The following is a 23,718-nucleotide window of genomic DNA, read 5'->3' as shown; positions in this document are numbered from 1 at the left end:
AACAGAACAGATTGATCTTGTAACAATGGAAGTGAAACAACCGCCTGGGCAGCTCGGAGGGAGCACTTCAGACACAGGAGCCATGAGGGAGAGAGAGACATTAGTGATCTTTGTCTTTCCGAGGCACCTGGAGCCCCCCTTACTAAGGAAAACATCCTGGTCCAATGCACGCAAACTGTCACGAGTGCCTTAAACTTAACTGCCCGCTGGGTCTGTTATCGTCCACTCGACAGCTCTGACCTTGCTTTGATTGCCATTCCGCTTGAGCTGAGAGGCCGGGAGCAGCAGAGGGTGGCCTCGGCCCCTCTGCTTCCCACATAAAACACCTGCCAACACCAGCACCTCCAGGTGTCTTCCTCATCCCCAAGCCTGTAGCTGTCATCACTCAGACATTCCCTGGGGTAGATGAATGCCATCTGGCTGGTGGCAAGGACAACCCAGAGAGGTTGGGCCCTCAATCAGTCCCTCCGAAAACAAAGACTAGACTCCATTATTTGACTTGGACTGGGCACTCTAAGGCGACTAGCGCGTGGAGAAGCCACATTGGAGGCGCTGTCAGTTGTGCCCCCAACTGATGCAGGTCCCACTTGGCGGGGGGGGGGGGGGGGTTAGGTTTCTTCCCAGAAGCACCATGTGCATCCTCAAGACTGCACGACTTGTGTGGAAGTTAAATGTTAACTTGCCTCTTTCTTGAAAACAGGATGACTTCAAATTTATCCGACTTTCTGGGGCGCCTGGGTGGCTCAATCGGTTAAGCGTCCGACTTCGGCTCAGGTCATGATCTCGCGGTCCGTGAGTTCGAGCCCCGCGTTGGGCTCTGTGCTGACGGCTCAGGGCCTGGAGCCGGCTTCGGATTCTGTGTCTCCCTCTTTCTCTCTCCTCCCCCGCTCATGCTCTGTCTCTCACTTTCTCAAAAATAAAAACGTTTAAAAAAAATTTTTTTTTAATTTATCCGACTTTAGTTGAAGTGATCAGTGGCACCACCTCGGCCTAGAAATCTTTTAGGAGAGTTTTAATTCACTACCTCGTGTTGCTATGGAGGATAGAATTTCCCTGGACTTCTTCCTTGCCAGCCGGGGCAGAGTCCGTGCAATTGTGATATATTCTGCTATACCTACCTGAGTTAACACTTCTGGTCAAGTGGAAAGGTTGATACCTAGAAGCAAGCAACCACCCCCACCCCGCCTTTTTTTTTTTTCAAGTAGGTTTCACACCCAGCACGGAGTCCAATGTGGGGCTTGAACTCAAGACCCTGAGATCAAGACCTGAACTGGGGGACGCTTGGGTAGCTCATTCAGTTAAGCATCCAACTTCAGCTCAGATCATGATCTCACGGTTCATGAGTTCGAGCCCCACATCGGCCTCTGTGCTGATGGCTCGGAGCCTGGAGCCTGCTTCAGATTCTGTGTCTCCCTCTCTCTCTGCCCCTCCCCACTCACGCTCTGTCTCTCTCTTTCAAAAATAAATAAACATTAAAAAAAAAAAAAAGACCTGAACTGAGATCAAGAGTTGGGTGCTTAACTGGTCACCCTGCAACCTCTCTCTTTAAGGGAGATCTGATGCTTAATGAATCTGTAGAACTAGGACCCTGAGGGGCATGGTTGAGGTTGAGGTCAGTACTATAAACTGACCTCATTCTGCTGCTTCAATTCCTGTTGAGAGAAGCCTTACGTAATGCTGTGTGTGACAAATTGAACAGATTTGGTCCCAGACTCTGTTGATCAGATTTACTGATGATGTGGTACCCTCATGGGAAAATCTGCCAAAATCAAAGTTCAGAAATGAGGATTGGTTATTATTGCAAAATAGTTCTCCGGGAGTCTCTTAAGTTTCTGCACATTTTGCAAGAGAGGGACTATCTCCCTTGTCCTGGACTCCTCTCAAGGATGTTGGTACAGTGAGCAGCCATGGAAGAGAAGATGGAAACAATGTCTCCTCCAGAGCAAAGGGCAGACATGCTTGCTGGCCATTAGAAAAGATGTGGGTTCAGGGGCGCCTGGGTGGCTCAGTTGGTTGGGCGACCAACTTCGGCTCAGGTTATGATCTCACAGTTCATGAGTTTGAGCCCTGCGTCGGGCTCTGTGCTGACAGCTCAGAGCCTGGAGCCTACTTCAGATTCTGTGTCTCCCCTCTCTCTACCCCTCCCCTGCTCACGCTCTGTGTCTGTCTCTCAGTAATAAATAAACGTTAAAAAAATTTTTTTTTGAAAAGAAAAGATGTGGGTTCATAAAGAAGATGTGTATGTACACACACACACACACACACACACACACACACACACACACACTGGAATACTACTCGGCAATGAAAAAGAATGAAATCTTGGCATTTGCAACAACGCGGATGGAACTGGAGGGTATTGTGCTAAGTGAGGTAAGTCAGTCAGAGAAAGATACCATATGTTTTCACTCATATGTGGAATTTGAGAAACTTAACAGAAGACCATGGGGGAAGGGAAGGGAAAAAAAGTTACAAACAGAGAGGGAGGCAAACTATAAGAGACTCTTAAGTACACCAACTAATCTTTGATATAGCAGGAAAGAATATTCGATAGAATAAAGACAGTCTCTTCAGCAAGTGGTGCTAGGAAAACTGGACAGTGACATCCAGAAAAATGAACCTGGACCACTTTCTTACACCAGACACAAAAATAAACCTAAAATGGATGAAAGACCTAAATGTAAGACAGGAAGCCATCAAAATCCTAGAGGAGAAAGCAGGCAAAAACCTCTTTGACCTCAGCTGCAGCAACTTCTTACTCAACATGTCTCTGGAGGCAAGGGAAACAAAAGCAAAAAATGAACTATGGGGACCTCATCAAAACAAAAAGCTTCTGTCAGAGAAGGAAACAATCAGCAAAACTAAAAGGCAACCGACGGAATGGGAGAAGGTATTTGCAAATGACATATCAGATAAAGGGTTAGTATCCAAAATCTACAAAGAACTTATCAAACTCAACACCCAAAAAACAAATAATCCAGTGAAGAAATGGGCAAAAGACATGAATAGACACTTCTCTAAAGAAGACCTCCAGATGGCCAACTGACACATGAAAAATGATCAGTATCACTCATCAGGGAAAGACAAATCAAAACCACAATGAGATACCACCTCGCACCTATCAGAATGGCTAACATTAACAACTCAGCCAACAACAGATGTTGGCGAGGATGTGGAGAAAGAGGATCTCTTTTGCATTGTTGGTGGGAATACAAGCTGGTGCAGCCACTCTGGGAAAAAGTTATGGAGGTTCCTCAAAAAATTAAAACTAGAACTACTGTACGACCCAGCAATTACACCACTAGGTATTTATCCAAGGGATATAGGTGTGCTGTTTCAAAGGGGCACATGCACCCCAATGTTTATAGCAGTGCTATAACATTGGAAAGAGCCTAAATGTCCATCAACAGATGAATGGATAAAGAAGATGTGGTATACACACACACACACATACACACACTAAAGCATTACTTGGCAATCAAAAAGAATGAAATCTTGCCATTTGCAACTATGCGGATGGAACTAGAGGGTATTATGCTAAGAAAAATCAGTCAGTCAGAGAAAGACAAATATCATATGACTTCACTCATATGAGGAATTTAAGGGAACATAAGGGATGAACATAAGGAAAAGGAAGCAAAAATACTATAAAAGCAGGGAGGGGGACGAACCATAAGAGACTCTTAAATATAGAGAACAAACAGAGGTTGCTGAAGGGGTTCTGGGAGGGGGGAGGGGCTAAATGGGTCAGGGGTATTAAGGAATCTACTCTTGAAATCATTGTTGCACCATATGCTAACTAACTTGGATGTAAATAAATAAATAAATAAATAAATAAATAAATAAATAAAAAAGAGAGACTCTTAGGTACAGAGAACAAACTGAGGGATGATGGGGGTGGGGGCAGGGAAAATGGGTGATGGGCATTGAGGGGGGCACTTGTCGGGATGAGCACTGGGTGTTGTATGTAAGTGATCGATCACAGGAATCTACTCCCGAAGCCAAGAGTACACTGCATAGGCTGTAAATTAGCTAACTTGACAAAAAATATATATTAAAAACAAGAAAAGATTTGGGTTCTCTAAATTTAGAGTCCTCTCCCTAGTGCAACCCACTGTGTGCAGACATCTATCTGGCCCATTGATGCCACCTCCATGGGACTTAGGGACAAGGGGATTAATGTCAATAGGCTCATGATCACACTGTTTACTGTGCCCTGAGTAATGAAGTCCTTTGACTCTGACCCAAGAATCTCATGTCTTCTGCCGGCATGCACAAGACAATGGTGGGCTCACTTCTTACTCTGCAAGTAGGGGGCAGTCTCAGCCCCTTGCCAGTCTTTGACAGGGGTACAAAGAAGATCCTAGAAAAGCTGGTGGTAAAACTTATTCATAGTAGTCATGGAAAGCAGACCAGTTGTCTGGGAAGCAGTGGGCTTGGACTCTTTCAGACTATTCCCTCACCAATGAATCTATCACACCCTCATGTAAGCCAGCCCAACATCTGTCCCTACCTGTGGCACTGCTGACACGGCAGTAGTTAGGCCCATTCCTCAGTGGCAGCAAACACCATGGTGGCAGATATACTCGCACAACTCAATAACAGCCACCCTTGACTGCCTCACTTGGAGGTCAGGTTCACATGGTACCAAGTGTGGTCTATGATGCATAGCTGTGATTCTGAAAAATATAATTTATGTTATTGTATTTTCACACTAACAGGCACCCGAAAGGTATCAGCTTTTCTTCTTGTTTTTAACTGTAGTGTTAATTGACCTGACATTTCTGTGGAACAGGAAAGGGCTTGATGATACAGTGACAAAAATACTACTACTCAACTTGCGGTGTATGTTTTCTTTGGGGTGGGCACTGTGCTAAGGGCTTTTCACGACCTATCTCGCTTAATGCTCGGGACGACACCGTGAATTAGGTCTTATCATCATCTCTAATTTACAGATGAGGAAACTGAGGCTTGGACAGGTTAAGCGATTTCTCCATGAGCACTCTGCTCGGATGTGACAGGGCTGGGACTCCATCCAGGCAGTGTACCTCTAGAGCCTGATTCTCAGTGGGCTTTTCCTGTTTTGAAAGGTGGAGAGGGGTAGCAGGGCCGAAGATGCTGTCTGATTGATCAAGCATGAAGAAAGCGTCATTTCATTTTCCAATCCCATCCCTTCGTCACAGTATGTGGCACATGGGAGGGACTCAGTGAAAGCCACTCTCGCCAAAGTGTCTTGGGAGAGAGATGCTTCAGGGCAGAATCGTCCTCTCCAGGCCTCTGAAACTTTCCACCCTCACCTTCAGAACTGATGCGTAGCCCCCCACTCCCCTACCCCCCAGAGTCATGTCTTCAGAGCCTAGAAGCTTCCTAAAGACATTCAGAACTCTGAAGGTGGCACAGAGCCCCTCTTCTAGTGGTTGTACCCCACCTCCCCACAAGCACCTTCCCATCATGGTTCCCAGACCCAGATCACAATGGCAGGAGTTAACATATACTGAGTACTTACCACGTGGCCAGCACCCACTAAGGGGTTCCTAAATGCCAGCTCATTTGCATCCCTGTTTAACAGTGAGGCAATTGAGACATAGAGAAGTTGAAGAGTTTTCCCAATTCCCATAGTTGGTACAGGATGTAGCCAGGAAAATCTAAGGCCAGAAAACCACCGCTGTGCTCTGCTGCCTCCTGAAATATAACTTCCTTACGCAGGCTGCCTCTCTCCTGTCCCGCCAATTCCCCTAATGAGGCATTGGGAGCCCTGGGTTTGAGTCCTGGCTCTGCTGTTGACCGGCGGTGTAAACTTGGCCAAGTCCCTTGCCTTCTCTGGGCCTCAAGAACTCCCTCCACACAGAGCCGCCCCTAAATTTAAGCAGGTCTGAACATTTCCTGGGCCTGGGTCCCCTGCCTCATGTTTGTCCCATCCCAGTGGAGCTCGTCATTGCCCTCAGGGCCCCACGCACCTATCTTTAGGACATTTGTGGGACCCTTCTCACTCCTCCCTCCCAAGAGTACTTGTGTATGTTTCGGATCAGGCAGCCTTGAGTTCCATTCCCACACTTGACTCACCTGATGACCTGAGTCTAACTGTTTCATCTTTCAAAGCCTCAGTACCCCCTTCCCGGGGTCACTAGGAGGATGTAATAATGTAAAGGTATAAAGTGCGTGGTAAATGATGGGTGCTCTTGTGGCTCACTCCACCTAGCCAGTCAACAAACTTCAGCACCTTCTGTGTGCCAGGCCCTGTGCTAGGATCTGGAGACAAAGGTGTGCCTTCCTGGGATGGCTGGGAGACAGAAAATAAAGAAGTAAACACACCTATAGGGGCACCTCGATGGCTCAGTCGGTTAAGAGTCCGACTTCGGCTCAGGTCATGATCTCATGGTTGGGCATCACCACGTCGGGCTCTGTGCTGACGAGCCTGGAGCTTGCTTCAGATTCTATGTCTCCCTCTCTCTCTGTCCCTCCCCCACTCGCGTTCTCTCTCTCTCTCTCTCTGTCTCTGTCAAAAATAAATAAACATTAAGGAAAAAACTTAAAAAAAAAAAAAGTAAACACACCTATAAAGAAGAATGTTCCAAGGGTGACTGGGTGGCTCAGTGGGTTGAGCGTCCAACTCTTGATTTTTGCTCAGGTCATGATCTCACCGAGTCGGGCTCTGAGCTGCTATCGCAGAGCCTGCTTGGGATTCTCTCTCCCTCTCTCTCTGCCCCTACCCTGCTCATGCTTGTGCGTGCTCTCTCTCAAAATAAATAAACATGAAAAGAAGAAGAAGGAGGAAGAGGAGGAGGAGGAGGAGGAGGAGGGGGAGGAGGAGAAGGAGGAGGAGGAGGAGGAGGAGGAGGAGGAGGAGGAGGAGGAGGAGAAGAATGTTTCAGGCTGTGATGAATACCAGCAGGAAACAAATAGGTGATGGGACCCAGAGGGCCAGAGGTGGCTGTTTTAGAGAAAGATGTAAAGAAATGCTTCCTAGAGGCAAGAACCCTAGACAAAAAGGATTGACCCCACCCTCATTCCCTGCAGAGTCAAGAACTCAGCACCTCTGAGGCACAGAGGACCTTGGGGGCCAGGAAGCAAAGGGAAGCCACTGGAGGATTTTTAAGCAGGGGAGTAGCATAGTTGGAATCAGGTTTGTTCGTTTTTTTTTTTTTAAGTTTATGTATTTATTTATTTTGAGAGAGAGAGAGAGAGAGAGAGAGAAAGCACACACGCACGTGTGAGCAGGAGGGAGAGAGAATCACAAGCACGCTCCGTGCCGAGAGCACAGAGCCCAACGCAGGGCATCGGACTCTTGATTTCGGCTGGGGTCATGATCTCACAGTTTGCGGGTTCGAGCCCCGTGTAGGGCTCTGCACTGATGGTGCGGAGCCTGCTTGGGATTCTCTCTCTGCCCTTTCTCTCTGTCCCTACTCGGCTCGCACTCTCTCTCTCTCTCTCTCTCGAAATAAACTCACAACAACAACAAAAAAGGCAGCTCTGGCACCAGGTAGAAGAGGGACGAGGGCAGAAGTGGCAGTGGGGGGACCCGTTGGGCAGCAGAAACGATCTGGAATGACCGAAAAGCTCATGGTCTCCTTGGACTTACAGGAGAACTCTATCCAGGAGGCAGGGAGGCACGCTGGTAGGTTCTAGGGAGATGGGGCGCTGGGTATAGCGACGCAGGAGATGAGGCTAGACAGGGGCAGGCCCCAAAGCTGGACTGTCAAAGTCTACCCTGCTGGTCCACTCTGCCTCTTTGTCCTCCTTGCTCCATGACCAACCTCATGTGCTGAAACCTCCCAGGGGCCCCTGCCCACAGGCTGCTTCGGGGGCTCAGCCCCTGGGAGGCCCAGCAGGACAAGAGGAGACTAGAGTAATATGGCCTCAGCCCAGCCCCCTCTCTGGTGCCCAGGGTCTCTGCTGCAGGCCCCAGCCCCAGCTCCTGTGGCTCTAGGCTTAGGTTAGTGGGGTAGTGGGTCCCCCCCACCCCCAAGTCCCTTCAGCGGCCAGAGCTTCCCTCTGTTGCCCCTGGTGGTCTCCTTGCCCTCTGTAAGCGGTCCCTCCCATCCAGTCCCCTCAATCACCCACATGCAGGTGTCCTCTGTTCCCTGCTGGCTCCCCACTGAGCTTAAGGAGTTTGGTGATGATGACAGATAACATTTACTAAGCACTCAGAATGTGCCCGGTACTGGACGGAGTGCTTGCTTTCGCCGCCTTAAGTCACTGAGTCCCCTCAGCAGCCCCTGAAGAAGGGCGGTCACCACCCCCTCCTGCTTCCGGCAGCAGGGGACACTGCTGGCCACACACTCCTCCCAAACACTGCTCTCAATCTTTCCTCCGTGCTCCCTCCTGCTGCTCTTTGTGAGTCACTTCCGACTCTGCCTCCTCTCCCTGACCTGGGAGTGGGGACCTCCCTGGTTGACCCAGGGCCCTCTTCTCTCCCAGGCTGAGCCCATCCTTTCCCATGGCCATCGATGCCCCTGTATGCTACGGACCCCAAGTCTGTGTCTTCGGGCCAGACGTTCAGTCTGAGCTCTAGACCGCTGGGTTGAGATGTCTCTATCTGGATGACACAAGCATCTCAAACTCAGCAAGGGCTCAAACAGAACCCCAGGCTCTTCCCAGCATCTCCCTCTCCGCCACCTTCCTCACCCACCCTCGGGCTCAGGCCAGACTCCCTGAGCCATTCGTGCCACCTGCCTGTCGGGTACCGGCCACTCACCCAGTGCCTAGATTCCACCTCCCAAATACATCTCCACTGTGCCCAGGATGTAGCATCTCTTCTGGGGTGATGGCAGCAACACCCCCTCTTGCCCTGATACAGTCCCACTGAAATGAAAAAAACCAAATTCCTCTGGGTGGCCTCCCACATCCATATCCTCTCCCACGTTGCGCCCTGTTGTTTTGCTTGCCTTCTTTGAGTTCCTAGAAGAACTGAATCTCTCTCCCCTCCCATCCCCCAGCCCCCCATGCCCTCTGTCCATCCCCCTCCCATCCCCCAGCCCCGCATGCCCTCTGTCCATCCCCCTCCCATCCCCCAGCCCCGCATGCCCTCTGTCCATCCCCCTCCCATCCCCCAGCCCCGCATGCCCTCTGTCCATCCCCCTCCCATCCCCCAGGCCCCCATGCCCTCTGTCCATCCCCCTCCCATCCCCCAGCCCCCCATGCCCTCTGTCCATCCCCCTCCCATCCCCCAGCCCCGCATGCCCTCTGTCCATCCCCCTCCCATCCCCCAGCCCCCCATGCCCTCTGTCCATCCCCCTCCCATCCCCCAGCCCCGCATGCCCTCTGTCCATCCCCCTCCCATCCCCCAGCCCCCATGCCCTCTGTCCATCCCCCTCCCATCCCCCAGCCCCGCATGCCCTCTGTCCATCCCCCTCCCATCCCCCAGCCCCGCATGCCCTCTGTCCATCCCCCTCCCATCCCCCAGCCCCCCATGCCCTCTGTCCATCCCCCTCCCATCCCCCAGCCCTGCATGCCCTCTGTCCATCCCTGCGCCCTCAATCCCTCAGGCCTCCTGCAGGCTTCCCTCCCGCTTGGCTGGCTTCACACGTACCCCCATGAACTCCTGTTCCTCTTCCAGCTTTCGGCTTAGAAGTCCCTTTGTCAGAGGGGCTTCCTGGACCTCCAGGTCCCACCACAGCAGCGGCAGGCCTCTATTGTAGCCACAGTCACGTGTGAATTGACTTGTCGCCTGTCAGTCTCCTCCGCTACAGAGGCTCCAGGTGAGGCAGGGATGGGTCCCATACCTTAGCAAGAGCTTGGTACCTGGTGGATTCTCGGTTGGTTGAATGAACAGAGCCCCATTTCGCAGGTGAGAAAACTGGGGCTTGGGGAGATTAAGACCCCAACCCTGGTCTGTTTGTGCTGTGTTCCAAGGGGAGCCACAGCCTGTCCTCAACAGAGGAGGGTCAGGTTCAAATGAGTAGGAGGAAAAAATGACTACGGACCGCTCAGCCCTGAACCTGGCAGGTGGTAAGCGCTCACTATTATTCCCTGCCTCAGGGTGTGATCTGAGCCCCGAGGGAGGGTGGGGCTGTCTCTCGTATCCACTTTGGGACTCCAGCAGTAGGGATCCCTTGAGGACACGGCCTCATCCCGTCCCTGCAACACCAGGCTGTATGAACAGGTCAGAGCCCACTGGGCACTTCAGGCAGGGTCTACACTTAAGGGTTTCCCTCAGTCCCTCCAAAGCTACCCAAATAAATCCACCCTCACAGTAAAAACCATGAGTTCCTTGGACAGGTGTTCCTAAAGGCAAGTCCCTGAACCCCCTCCCCCGGTCAGACTGCCACCCCCAGGGCCCAACAGGAGAGGGTTTGGTGCTGCTCTGACCTGGCAGTGAGCTGCTCAGGATACCCTGGTCACACCCGCCCCCTGCTGAGTTCTGTGAGTCAGACACTGAATCCTGGGGTCTCCTGGCCGGGCCCTGTCGCCACAGTTGGGGCCCCAGGACACAGCAGGCCTCCAGGGCTTCTCCTTTCCAGACCAGTGGACAGGCCTGGCTCCTCTGAAGCTTTACCAAACCCAAGGCCCCTCCCCAGCCCCTGCCAACCCCTGCCCTGGGGCCCTGCTGTGCCCCTCCCCAGCCCCCTGGGCCCTCAAGCAGCACCCCCCTCCTCCCGGCTGTTAGCCTGGGAAGGGGGCCAGGCCCTGAGCTCAGACCTTGGCGATTCCAGAGTGTCTGAGGCCCAGAGCCAGCCCCGCCAGCCCGGCCAGACAAGGCGAAGGGGGTGGGGGCAGGGTGGGCACCAGGAAGCCATTCGGGGGGGGGGGGGCGTGTTGGCAGGGAAGCCGGGCCTCCAGCTTCGTTCTTTCGGCCCCTCTTCCGGCTCTCGGAGCCCCTGGCCCAAGGGTGCCCTCTCCTGGAGCCCCCTCCTCGGAGGCGAGTGCAGCGGCACTAATGAGAAGTGACTCTGGGGTGGTGAGCCCCCCACGTGCGCAAGGGAGGCTGGGAAAGGGCTGAGAGGCCTGGGTTCCAGCCCCACCTGGCCGCCCCGGCGGCCGCGTGACCCGGCCGGGCCCCGAATTCCTCCCCCAGCCTCGGTTTCCCGCTCTGACGCGGCCTCGCCGCCCCGCCCGGAGGAATCCGGCGGCCCGGCCGGCGGCCCAGGTGAGGGCCCTCTGGCAGGCGCCCAGCGCGGCGGCGGCGGGTTCCGGCGGGGCGGGCATCTGGGGTGGGGACCGCCCCCCACCCACCCCGGCCTCCGCCCGCCCGCACGCCCTCGCTCCTCCGGGCGGCAGCGGCGACGCTTGAAACTGAAAAAAAAAAAAAAAAAAAAAAAAAAAAAAAAACTGTCTCCCTGGCCCGGGGCCAGCGTCCCAGCCCCCTTCGCCGCCGCCGCCGCGCCGCAGCCAGGGAAAACAACTGCTCACTTCTCCCTGCGTCCGCCCCGCGCGCTCCCTGCTTCCCGGCGGCCGCGGGAGCCCAGCCCGGCCGGGGGAGGCGCGGAGCGGGCCGGCCGCCCGGCCTTCCTCTCCCCTCGCTCCTCCTCTCCGCCTCAACCCGCTCGGCCTCCGCGCGGCCGCCTCACTTCGGGGCCTTCGCAGGCCCCCGGCCCCGGCTCGTGGCTGGGCTCCTTCCCGGGGCTCTGGAAGTTTCTGGGCTCCCCGCGGTCCAGCCTCCATCTCTTGGCCTCGCACCGGGCCCCCGGCCGCGCCTGCCGTCCCCTCCCCGCGCGCTTCCTCTGTTCCTCTCCCTCGCTGCCCTCTCCCCCCCCCCCCGCCTCTCCCGGGGCTCCCGGCTTGCTACCCCACCCCCCCTCACCCCCCCCGGGGGGCGCCGCGACCATAGCCCCGGCCCGGGCGCGCCCCCCGGGTCCTGCGGCCCCGGATGCCCGGGCCCCGCGGGGCTGCTGGCGGCCTGGCCCCTGAGATGCGCGGGGCGGGGGCGGCGGGGCTGCTGGCGCTGCTGCTGCTGCTGCTGCTGCTGCTGGGCCCGGGCGGCGGGGCCGAGGGGGGGCCGGCGGGCGAGCGGGGCGCCGGCGGGGGCGGGGCGCTGGCCCGGGAGCGCTTCAAGGTGGTCTTTGCGCCGGTGATCTGCAAGCGGACCTGTCTCAAGGGCCAGTGTCGGGACAGTTGTCAGCAGGGCTCCAACATGACGCTCATCGGAGAGAACGGCCACAGCACCGATACGCTCACGGGCTCCGGCTTCCGCGTGGGTGAGGGCCCGGGGGCCCGGGTGGGGGACGCGGGAAGGCAGACAGCAGGACAAATGCGGGATACCTGGTGGGGTAGGGTCTGTGACACTGGGGGCGCAGGGTGCGGAGTGCAGAGCTCTGGGGGCCTGGGGCCGGGGGGGGGGGGGGGACACGAGGGGCTTGGGAGGCTGGAGTCCTGCGGCCACAGCTGGAGGGCCGCGTGGACCGGGACTTCACAGCTTTGGGGCAGGGTTGAGGCCTAAGGTGTGCAGTCATGCTGGGGTCCCGCATGATACAGGCCGCCGGGAAGGTGCTGGGTTCTGAGAGGGAGTCAGGGTCATTACACAGGGGCTTTTGAGGGATGTGAGCTGGGGCCAAGGAGGTCTCAGAGAAGGGACAAATTCTCCCCTAAGAAACAGAATTGCTGGAAGAAACAGGAGAAATCTTTTCAAAACGTCTAAAGTAGGGCCTGCCAGGGGTAGACACCTGCATGCTCTGGGGGGAGGAGCCAAGGTCAGGGCTGGGGGTGAAGAAGTTAGATGTTGGCAAGGTCTTGGAGGGGAGGGGTGCTGAGGCCTAACAGGTGGAGTGCAGGCCTGGAGGTGGGGGCTGTTTGGGGTCCTCAGTCCATCTTTTCCCTGGCACCCCATCTATGCCTCCCCCATAAGATCTCAGGATCTCTGCCTCAGAGTCTCCCCTCCCCAACAATCCCTCATGGCTCCCCAGTTCCACTTGGAGCCTACCCCTTCCTCAGCATCTCTCTTCAAAGGGCAAGGCCTGGGGCTCGGCTCTCCTCCCCGCAAGGCCCTGTGGGCCAGGCTGGGGGAGGTGTCCCAGCAGTAATTACCCTCCTGGACAGGGTAATTAGGCCGGGCCCAGGATGGCACCAGCGAAACGGCCCCTCTTACACATTCCTATACTCAACATACCGACTCACAGGCCCAAGGAACTCCACTGATGTGGCTCAGAGTCTCATGAGATGTGCGTGTGTGCGTGTGCATGCATGGGCTTTGCAGTGACACTCTGTGATTAATTACATGTTCCTTTGTGTTGTCCTGGGTGTATGTCTCCAGTCACTATGGGAGTGTTTCTGTGAGCTTGTGTTGGTGCCAAAATGAATGCGTGTGTATGTGTGTGTGTGTGTGTGTGTGTGTGACAGAGAGAGAGAGAGAGACAGACAGAGGAGATGACCGTGCATGTGAGTGTATATGGGCCCAGCCTCCCAGACCCCCTGGCCATCCTGCCCAGGATGCTGTCTCCATCTGTGCTGCCCACATCCCCCAGGCTCAGAGCCCAGGCCACAGTGGGCGGGTGTCATTGAGAGGTCACCCTCACCGCTATGGGTGACTCACTGGGAGGCAGGAAGGAGAGGATCCTGCCTCCCCCAGCCCAGGACACACCCCTTCTGCCCTGAGAGTCCTGGCAGGATGGGCTGGGCTGGGATGCTCTTAGCCAGGCCCTGACGGCCATGGATGTGGGTTGGCCCTCTGAGGCCCTGCAGGTGTCCAGAAGAGCATCACCCCCAGCTTTCCATCCTGGGAAGTGAGGGCAGCCATGGGGCAGGCAGGAGAGGGGCTCGTTCTGGTGTGTGAGCTCAGGGCCCCAAGGCTGGATGTGAGATGTGAGTGTGTGTGTGACAGAAAGACATAGGTCCCAGCCTGCCACTCAGTCCTTCAGTCATTCCCCCTGAACCTCCTCTGGGACCCAGAGCTGAGGCAGACCCAGCCCTACCCTCCAAAACACTCTTCGTGTTGTGAGAGACAGACATAAATATAACCAAGTTAAGTGCCAGGCAGAGCAGGACAGAGGGTGACAACTCAGGAGAGAGAACAGAGGTGTGGCGGGGATACATGGAAAAGCTCCCAGGAGGAGAAACTGAGGCTGGAAGGATAATATTTGACTATGTAGAGGTGGAGGGACAGGGCCCTGAGGGAGGGTGGCATAAATGAAGCCATGGAGGCAGGAGATGTGACCCATTTGTAGGAGGAGGGAGAGGGGTCCTGAGGCATGGGGTGCACGTGGAAAGAGCAGAGGGGGATGGACGAAAAGAAGGTTCGTTCTGGGCCATGGAGAGCCTTAAATGTTTGTGCAAGGAAGCAAGGAGCGAGCAGGGATGTGATACGCCAGGGCTTTGCCTGAGGCTCGTTTCTCTGGGGGTGCTGGGCTGTTGACAGGCAGGAGAGACAGAGGGGCAGGAAGCCGGGGAGGAGGATGGGTGGCAAGACACAAGGCACCAGAGGGGCAGAGGGCATGGCGGGGAGGGACATGGATTCATGAGACTGTAGAGAGGCCGGAACTGGGTGGAGTGGAGCAGGAGAGATGCGGCCTCTGAGGCTCAGTAGAACGACCTTGGCCGGCAGGGATTCCCCAGCGGGTGGTCCAGAGGGAGGGGTGGGGGCAGGATGCTGATTTCAGACAGTGTCCCCTGGGTGGAGGTGCCCAAGAGAGGTCCCAGAGAGGTAGCAGCTAGAGATGTGGGTCCTGGCATGGCAAGGCAAAGGGAGGGAGGGAGAGGGCGAACCCGGGAGAGGGCTGAGGGCTGAACGGGGAGAATTTAGAGAAGGAGGAAGTGCCACATAGAGATCACATTCCCAGGAACGTTTGGAGGGAAATCCAGAGGAGAGAAAATCTGCTCCATCACCACGATCGTCCTCATCATTTGCTACTACTTATTAAACACTCAGCGTGCAAGGCACTGAGTGTTTGTACAGGCGTGACCTCATTTCATAGACACAACAAACATCCCTACAGACGAGGACACTGAGGCACGGGGCTCAGGGCCACACAGCTGGCACGTGGCCTCCTAGCTAGGATTTAAGTACAGGACTTAAGACTCCAGAAGCCAACGTGGGCAGTAGGATGTTGGAAGACCTATAGGGCAGTTTCTATGTGTTCCGAAAGCCAGCTTCTCAAGGACGGGGCCAGTGGGTGGCAAGGAAGTAGGGAGGAGGGGAAAGAGGCAGGCTGTGGGTGAGGGAGCAGGCCTGGGGGCTGGGAGGGCCGGTGGGCCCGGTTCCTGATCCACCTCCCCTCCCCAGTGGTGTGCCCTCTGCCCTGCATGAACGGCGGCCAGTGTTCCTCCCGAAACCAGTGCCTGTGTCCCCCGGACTTCACCGGTCGCTTCTGCCAGGTGCCCGCTGGAGGAGCTGGCGGGGTCACCGGCGGCGCAGGCCCCGGGCTTGGCCGGGCCGGGGCCCTGTCCACAGGCGCGCTTCCGCCCCTGGCTCCAGAAAGCGAGTCTGTAGCCAGCAAGCATGCCATCTACGCGGTCCAGGTGATCGCTGATCCGCCCGGGCCCGGGGAGGGGCCCCCTGCCCAGCATGCAGCCTTCCTGGTGCCCCTCGGGCCGGGACAGATCTCAGCGGAAGGTACCGGACCACGGGCAGACCCGGGGTGGCCGAAGTGGGCGGACACTAGGGTGGCGGGAACGGAATGAGCGACCGCGCCCGCAACCGGTGGTGCGGGGCAGCCCTGAAGCCACCGTGCCCCGCCCCCCCCAGTGCAGGCCCCGCCCCCCGTGGTGAACGTGCGCGTGCACCATCCTCCCGATGCCTCGGTCCAAGTTCACCGCATCGAGGGGCCGAACGCCGAGGGCCCAGCCCCCTCGCAGCACCTGCTGCCGCACCCCAAGCCCCAGCACCCCCGGCCACCCACCCAGAAGCCCTTGGGCCGCTGCTTCCAGGACACACTGCCCAAGCAGCCCGTGAGTGAATCCACAGTCCAGCTGGACCGGACCTTCGGTCTCCCAGGGTTGTCCTGTCCCAACTAAACGGGGACTGCGCAAAACGGGGGCCCACGGGCTGCTGAGGAGGGAGGAGAAGGGCCTGGGGAGGGAGGCTGGGTGGGGCTGGGCGCCCTGTGACCCCAGTCCCAACTTCCCCTAGTGCGGCAGCAACCCCCTCCCCGGCCTCACCAAGCAGGAAGACTGCTGTGGGAGCATCGGCACCGCCTGGGGCCAGAGCAAGTGCCATAAGTGCCCCCAGCTGCAGTGTGAGTGCCTGGGCTCCGGGACCCCTGTCACTGCAGGGTGGACCTCCGCATGCCTCTTCCTCCCCTGCAGGGGAGGACCCAGCCGGTGCCGCCCGAGCCTCTCCCTGCCCACCAGATTCCTCTCACCCATCCCACTCTGCTCCTCCCCATGGCCCTCCTTTCCCCCCTCCCCTGCAGGACCCCCAGTGTCCTCCCCTGCCACCGTCTCCTCTCTCTGCAGACACAGGGGTGCAGAAACCAGGACCTGTACGTGGGGAGGTGGGCGCTGACTGCCCTCAGGGCTACAAGAGACTCAACAGCACCCATTGCCAGGGTACGGCCAGCCAGGAGATTCTGTGGGCTGGCGGGGCAAGCCAGTTGTCACTGGGGGAGGCCCCGAGGTGACTGAGGGAGCAGGCGGGGCTGGGGCAGGACCCTGAGGTGTTCGGAGTAGCTTGCTGTCACCCTATGGCCCCAGACTAGAGGGATCACATTCCTGCTTACCACAGACATCAACGAGTGCGCGATGCCCGGCATGTGTCGCCATGGTGACTGCCTCAACAGCCCCGGCTCCTATCGCTGCGTCTGCCCACCCGGCCATAGCTTGGGCCCCTCCCGAACGCAGTGCATTGGTGAGAATGGGGGGGCTCAGGTCCCTGGGAAGTCACAGGCATGGACCTCCAAGCAGCAAGCGGCAAGGATCAGAGAGGTCACAGAGGTCACCGTGTGGTCAAGGGTTGATTGCAGGAGGATCGAGGCCCAGAGCCGATAGGATCAGGGATAAGTGGGGTCAGGAGTCACTTGAGATCTGGTCAGAGGTCACATGGGGTCAGGGACTATATAGAGTAGGGTTGTAGGAGATCATGGTCCTGGTGGGTAGGAGGGATAAAGCCCGACATACAGCAGCTAGAATCAGGGGTCAATGGGGCCAGCGGTCACAGAGATTTCAGGGGTCACATGAGGTCAGAGAAACACGGGTTCGGGGATCACGTGAGTTCGGGGTCACCTGAGGTCAGAGGCCACAGGAGGATCAAGGGTTGTCTGGGCCAGAGAGGCAAGGCCTGGAGCAGCTTGGAAGAGGGACATGGGCGGCGATCAGGCCCAGGTGACCATGCCTGCCACTGGCCCCCGCAGCGGACAAGCCAGAGGAGAAGAGCCTGTGCTTCCGCCTGGTGAGCCCCGAGCACCAGTGCCAGCACCCGCTGACCACGCGCCTCACCCGCCAGCTCTGCTGCTGCAGCGTGGGCAAGGCCTGGGGCGCGAGGTGCCAGCGCTGCCCGGCTGATGGCACTGGTGAGCGTGGGGCATGTGGGGCGAAGGGGCCGGCTCTGTGCCCGTCCAGGAAACACTCACTTCTCTGCCCCTCCCTCTGGCCGCAGCTGCCTTCAAGGAGATCTGTCCAGCTGGGAAGGGCTACCACATCCTCACTTCCCACCAGACCCTCACCATTCAAGGCGAAAGTGATTTTTCCCTTTTCCTGCACCCTGACGGGCCACCCAAGCCCCAGCAGCACCCTGAGAGCCCCAGCCGGGCACCGCCACCTGAGGACGCGGAGGAAGAACGAGGTCTGGCCTGAGCCTTTCTGTTCCCTGACAGATGATGAATGCCTTGAGACTCGATCCCCTGGCTCCCCACCCACAGATGTGACCTCAGAGTCTAACCCCTAGCTCCTCATCCTTGACCTCATCACTGACCCCCAGAATCGACCCTCTCGTCCCGAACCAAGGTTGTCACCCCAGGATTTGACCCCCTGATGGACAGGATCTGACCATCCACTGCCCTCCGGATCTATTCCTCTGACCCTGGAACCCCTTTGATTTCCAAACCAGGGCACTGATCCAGTCCGAATGCTGTCCCTAGATCTGACCTTCTGTCTCCTGACCCAAGGATTTGGCCCTAGCTGTAACCTCCTGAGTCTTGCTCGATAACCCAAGGACCTTGACCAACCATCGCTCCCCATACCCGCTCCCCTGGCCTGTGATGCAAACGCCCCCTGGCTCCAGGATCTAACTCTCGACACCTGACCCAGAGACATGACTGCTGAACTCTTAGAGACCCTAACCACAAATACCGACTGCCAATCCCAGTCTTAACTCTCTTTTCCCAGCCCTGCGCTAATGGCCCCATCTTCCTCCCTTTTAGGGGTGAGCACGGACTCAGTGAGTATGAGAGCCCAGGTGGGAGGAGCGGGGAAGCTAAGGAGACAGAGGGCTCATGCTGCTGTCACTCACAGCCAGTGATGGAGGAACAGTCGGCACAGCAGAGCCACCTGACCGCCACCACATCTCCTGCCAGGCCCTACCCTGGTGAGCTGGGCGGTGCTGGAGGAACCAGTCCTCAAGGACTGTCACTGGGGATAGTGAAGATGGGTGTGAAGTCCCAGCCACTGGCCTGCCTGGAGAGGGGCGGCTCTCCCATCCTCCACACCCCCTGACGGCGAACACTGTCACCTACAGAGTTGATCTCCAGGCCCTCGCCTCCCACCGTGCGTTGGTTCCTGCCAGACCTGCCCCCTTCCCGCAGTGCAGTGGAGATTGCTCCTACCCAGGTCACAGGTAAGACCTGCCCACGTAGGCCATGTCCTGGAGAGGCCAGGTCTCTGGCTTAATTTCAGTCCTCCCTTACCGCCCCCTCCCCCCATCATTCCTGAGCACTAACCCTCCACCCAGGCTTCCTGTGTGCCTGGCCCTGGGCTGGGCTCTGGGGAAGCCTTGGCGTGCACCCTTGAAGGATCCGGGTATTGTGGTCAGCCCAGTCTGACGGTGCTTATTCATTCATTCAACAAATACTTATTGAGTACCTGTTATGTGCCAGACACGGTTTAGGTGCTGGGGATACAGTAGTAAGCAAAAGGCAAAAATTCCCTGTTCTTGCACAGGAAACAGAAAACAGATCAGTTAACTAAAAATCCAGGATGTCTCATAAATGCCATGAAAAAGTATATCAGAGAAGTCTGGGGATTATGATAATATGTAGGGTGGCAATGAGAGAAGGCTAGCAGGGCTTTAAAGAGTGTTGGAAATTAATGAGAAGTGGGGAAGAAATGGGTGTGCAGGTTGGGAAAACGGGACATTCCAAGTGAAGTTTAGGCAAAGGCACGGAGACATGGAAACGCTGGTGGAGGAGGGAAAACCACACAGCCCCGTGTTTCTGAGCCAAGGGAGGGCCGACGCGTGGAGCCTTGTTCAGAGGCTTGGGTTTGATCCCAAAGGCTGTGGGAAGTGTCTGTAGGGTTTGGGGCATCATGATAATTGCTAGCTATGGCTGAGCAATTGCCTTGTGCCAGGCACCGACCGGAGAGTTTTACGTACTAAACATCACTTAACCTTCTCATACTCTGAAAGTGAACACTGGTAGCTTCATCTTCCAGATGAGAAAACAGACGCTCGGGTTCAGTATCTTGCCCGCAGATCACACATCTGAGCCAGGTTCAAGCCCAAGTCTGTGTGGACTCCAAAGCTACAAGGGAGCCACCGGCCCCATTGAAATCTAGGAGGCTAGATGGGCTGGGGGAGGGGGGAGTGATGGCTCAGGCAGAAGGTGGCTGCCCAGGAGGCCTGTACAGGCTAGGACAATGCAGTGACAGCCCTGGGGGTTGTGGGAATGTGGGGGAAGAGGCATCTGGGGAGGCTTCTCAGAGGAGAGGGTGTTAGGTGTAGGGAGAGATACTCTAGGCAAAAAGAGCAGCTCACCAGGTGTGTTTGGGTGGGGCAGGGTTCAGGGTCAAGGCCTGGGCTGCAGGTGGGGGGGAAGGGAGAGGGGGAGTGAGGGAGTTCAGTGAGACTGTTGACAAAGAAAGTGAAGGGGGTTTCTGGATCTGACTGCCTACATATCCACAAAGGGGCAAGCCAGATTCCCAGGAAAGAGCTCCTGCCTGCCTTGGGAAGGGAAGGAAATCAACCATTCTGGAATGGGGGACCCGGGTCCCTAAGGCAAGGGTGTTGGGGTCACTGGGCTAGAGGATATGGGAGTAACAAATGCTGCGGGATTTTAAATATTGAGGTGACTGGAGGGGAGGGTCTTAGAGCCCCTTGGGTAGGGGCATTGGGATGACTGAGGCCCTGAGGGGACGTGATCGGGTTTGGGGTGACGGGGAGACAGAATATAGTGAGTAGAAATAGAAATATCAGGGATCCTGGAGTTGAGGAGAGGGATGTCAGGGACCCGGGGTTGCTATCTGGGGTCGTGATGCTGGGGTTATCTGGGATAGAGGTATAGGAAATCCTAGGATTGGCGTATGAGTGCACAGGGGCCTGAGGTCATGGTGTGACCAGGCTCAGGTATCTGGGTTATTAAGAATGGGGTATGGAGGTCCGCCCGGGGAACGTGGCAGAAAGTGAGTGCTCCCTGCTCAGCCCCATGCTCCCCCCCCCCCCCCAGAGACAGACGAGTGCCGACTGAACCAGAACATCTGTGGCCACGGCGAGTGCGTCCCGGGCCCCTCGGACTACTCCTGCCATTGCAATCCGGGCTACCGGTCGCACCCGCAGCACCGCTACTGCGTGGGTGAGCGCGGGCGGCCGGGCGGGCGGCCAGGGGGCGGCCTCGGGTCCCCATATCCCTCTGACGTCTCGCCGCCCGCGCGTCCTCCCCAGACGTGAACGAGTGCGAGGCGGAGCCGTGCGGCGCCGGGAGGGGCATCTGCATGAACACGGGCGGCTCCTACAACTGCCACTGCAACCGCGGCTACCGCCTGCACGTGGGCGCCGGGGGGCGCTCGTGCGTGGGTGAGCGCGGCCGGGCCGGGGCGGCGCGGAGACTGGGGGGATGGGGGGCCCTCGTCCCGGCCGCCGCGTAACCGCCTCTGCCGCCCCTGGCGCCCCCCTCGCGCCCTCTTCCTCCCGCGCAGACCTGAACGAGTGCGCCAAGCCCCACCTGTGCGGCGACGGCGGCTTCTGCCTCAACTTCCCCGGTCACTACAAGTGCAACTGTTACCCCGGCTACCGGCTCAAAGCCTCACGACCGCCCGTGTGCGAAGGTGGGGGAAGACCCCATCCGGGCCGACAGGGGGTCCTCCGCTGTCCCTCGGCCTGGCGTGGGGGCAGGGGGCCTGGACTCCAGCTCTGGGCCCCTCAGAGGTTGGGGTGCGGGAGCCCTGAGGTCCCAGTGGGCCCCGTTGATCCGTGACGGAGGGAGGTCCTGCCAAGGATACTGAGGGCCTGGTCGGTCACGATGTCCCCAAATGGGTCTGCCTCCTTCTCGCCTCACCCACGCAGACATCGACGAGTGCCGAGACCCTAGCTCCTGCCCGGATGGCAAATGCGAGAACAAACCCGGGAGCTTCAAGTGCATTGCCTGTCAGCCCGGCTACCGCAGCCAGGGGGGCGGGGCCTGCCGCGGTGAGGGCGGGGCCTAGATGCCGGACGGGCGGCTTCGAAGGCAAATGGGCGGGGCCCATCCGGGAGGGGTTCCCCGCGACCGGGGAGTTTCGGGGTCCTGTTAGGGCAGGGGCAGGGCTTATGTTCGTGAGAGTCGCCTCGCAGGCGGCGCCCCCCATACTGGGCGGGGGAGACCCCCACCCCGACACAGTGCCAGGCCCAGTGGGGTGGCGACCGAGGTGAGTCTTCTCTGCCGCAGACGTGAACGAGTGCGCCGAGGGCAGCCCCTGCTCACCCGGCTGGTGCGAGAACCTCCCAGGCTCCTTCCGCTGCACGTGCGCCCAGGGCTACGCGCCTGCGCCGGATGGCCGCAGTTGCCTGGGTGAGCCCCAGCCCTGCCAGTCAACGCCCCCCGCACCCACGCCGCGCGCAAACTGGGGACCGAGTCTGTCCACAGTGGGCAGGAGATAGATAATGCACCCTCCAGTTCACGGATCTAGTCACTCATTTTCTCAGCGAACCTAGCCCATGGAGAGACCACCAGGATTTCTGTGTAGGAAGGGTCTTAGCAGGCAAGGCTCTAGCTGCTTTTGCAAAGCAGGTTCCTTAAATTTAAAGAAAAGAAAAACCTATAAAAGAATGGGGAGGGGCGTTAGTAGTCCCTCTGCACTGTTTCTTTTTCTTTTTTTAGAGAGAGGGGAGAGGGGCAGAGGGAGAAAGAGAGAGAGGATCTTAAGCAGACTGCACACACAGTGTGGAGTCTATCCTACGACCGGAAGATCATGACCTGAGCGGAAACCAAGAGTCAGTCGGTCACTTAACCTAACCGACAGCCACCCAGGCGCCCTGGCACTAATGTTTCTTATGCACCAAGAAGTCTGGAGAGTGCAAGGCCGTGGGCCTGGATGGAATGTGGGTGCAGGGCTGGGAGGAGGGGAGACCTGAATTGTCTTAAAGAACCAACAGAAATTAGCCAAGCAAAGGAAGTCAGCACCAGCGGACGCAGAGGTGAAAAACAGCGCTGCATGTGCAGGGAACGGTAAGGTAGAAGTGGAGAGTGGGGGCTGAGGCTGGCTGGTGAGGGGCAGGACCCGAGGCCCTGGGCCTCAGCCCCTGGAAGGCCCCTCTAAGCCCTGCCCGGGAGGTTAAGCTTCATCCTGAGGGCGCTATAAGGCACCTGAAGCATTTTAAGGGGAAGGGGGACAAGATTCACCATTTGCTGTAGAAAGTTTCCTGATGCTGGGTGTGGAGAGTAGCTGGAGGTCTACTGATGGCTCCGGACACAGATAGTGGTGGATGTGATGAGAGAAGTTGCCTCAGGATGGTCATGAGATGATGTGATATTAGAGAAATATTAAAGCAGATTCCCCGGGGCTTAACTGTATGCCCAGGTCGGGGTGGGGGAGGGGAACAAGGAACCCTCCAGGGGTCTGGTTTGGGTGACTCTGCGGGTGGTGCTGTTCACTGGGATAGGGTCTCTAGACGTGGTGCATATTTGAGAAGGAAGACACCCAAGTTTCATGCTGGACAAGTTGAGTGGGTGGTTTCTGCGGGCCTCTGGGCTGGAGATGACAGCAAAAGGTGGGCCATACAGGTTGGAAGCCTTGGGCCAAACACCCCCCCCCCCAACACACACACTCCTAGAACTGTGGACGTCGGGGGCCGTGGAGCCTGAGGGTGCGTCTGCTCAGCCAAGGGGGGTGGGTCCAGTGAGGGGAGCCTCACAGAGCCTCGTGGGCAATACCACATCAGCGGAAGGCAGGGGTCTAGGAGTGGGAGATGGGGAGGAGGGATGGAAGGAGGCCCAAGGAGCACCAGCTGAGAAACTGGGGGAGGAGAGGCTCCCAGGGCAGAGGAGGATAAAGCAAATGCAACAGAGAGGTTCTTGTAAAATAAGAACTAAGAGGTAAGATGAGAAAGCTCCCGGTGACCTTGTTAGGGTGGTTTCTGTGGCACGAGGGGGTTAGGAGGTGGCAGCTAGCAAGTGAGGCGGAGCGAGACCTGGGGCTGCCAGAATGGGGTGTAGGGTTGTAGGCGGAGGAGATGCCATGAAAATGGGCGAGGGGATGACAAGGCAGCTGGGGGAGGGGCCATGGACAGGGAAAGGGACATCTCTTGCCCTAATGGGAGCCAGAGGGGAACGGATATCATGATTTGCAGGAGGTTAAAAGAGATTCCTCTCAATTCTCTCACGTACAGTGAAGAGCCTGAGTCCAGTGGGAGACTTGTAATGGCCAGTAGAGGTTTGGGACTGCCCAAGGACATGGGAGCTGTCTAGGGGCTTTCCAAAGGTCCAGGCTTGGGAGGTGGGGGAGGGG

General features: G+C 57.3%; 1 protein-coding gene across 1 annotated transcript in view; it reads left to right on the top strand.

Annotated features, from left to right (window-relative positions):
* Positions 1-11,806: 11,806 nt before the first annotated feature.
* The window catches only part of LTBP3 (latent transforming growth factor beta binding protein 3), a 17,536-nt gene continuing 5,624 nt past the window's right edge, over positions 11,807-23,718 (top strand). Inside the window, exons 1-16 of the mRNA XM_047070923.1 lie at positions 11,807-12,134; positions 15,152-15,481; positions 15,614-15,816; positions 15,998-16,103; positions 16,324-16,416; positions 16,592-16,714; positions 17,217-17,375; positions 17,462-17,647; positions 18,225-18,241; positions 18,316-18,388; positions 18,539-18,637; positions 20,463-20,588; positions 20,678-20,809; positions 20,932-21,060; positions 21,299-21,421; positions 21,660-21,782. Coding sequence (XP_046926879.1) covers positions 11,807-12,134; positions 15,152-15,481; positions 15,614-15,816; positions 15,998-16,103; positions 16,324-16,416; positions 16,592-16,714; positions 17,217-17,375; positions 17,462-17,647; positions 18,225-18,241; positions 18,316-18,388; positions 18,539-18,637; positions 20,463-20,588; positions 20,678-20,809; positions 20,932-21,060; positions 21,299-21,421; positions 21,660-21,782 — 2,350 coding nt within the window. The remainder of the gene's footprint in view (positions 12,135-15,151; positions 15,482-15,613; positions 15,817-15,997; positions 16,104-16,323; positions 16,417-16,591; positions 16,715-17,216; positions 17,376-17,461; positions 17,648-18,224; positions 18,242-18,315; positions 18,389-18,538; positions 18,638-20,462; positions 20,589-20,677; positions 20,810-20,931; positions 21,061-21,298; positions 21,422-21,659; positions 21,783-23,718) is intronic.

The sequence above is a fragment of the Lynx rufus genome, unplaced genomic scaffold (genome assembly GCF_022079265.1).
Source record: "Lynx rufus isolate CCGP_SWC_20201006 ecotype Redwood Valley unplaced genomic scaffold, mLynRuf1.p SCAF_9, whole genome shotgun sequence".
Taxonomy (NCBI): Eukaryota; Metazoa; Chordata; class Mammalia; order Carnivora; family Felidae; genus Lynx; species Lynx rufus.
The sequence above is the reverse complement of the archived record's forward strand: the minus strand, read 5'-3'. Positions and strand labels throughout refer to the sequence as shown.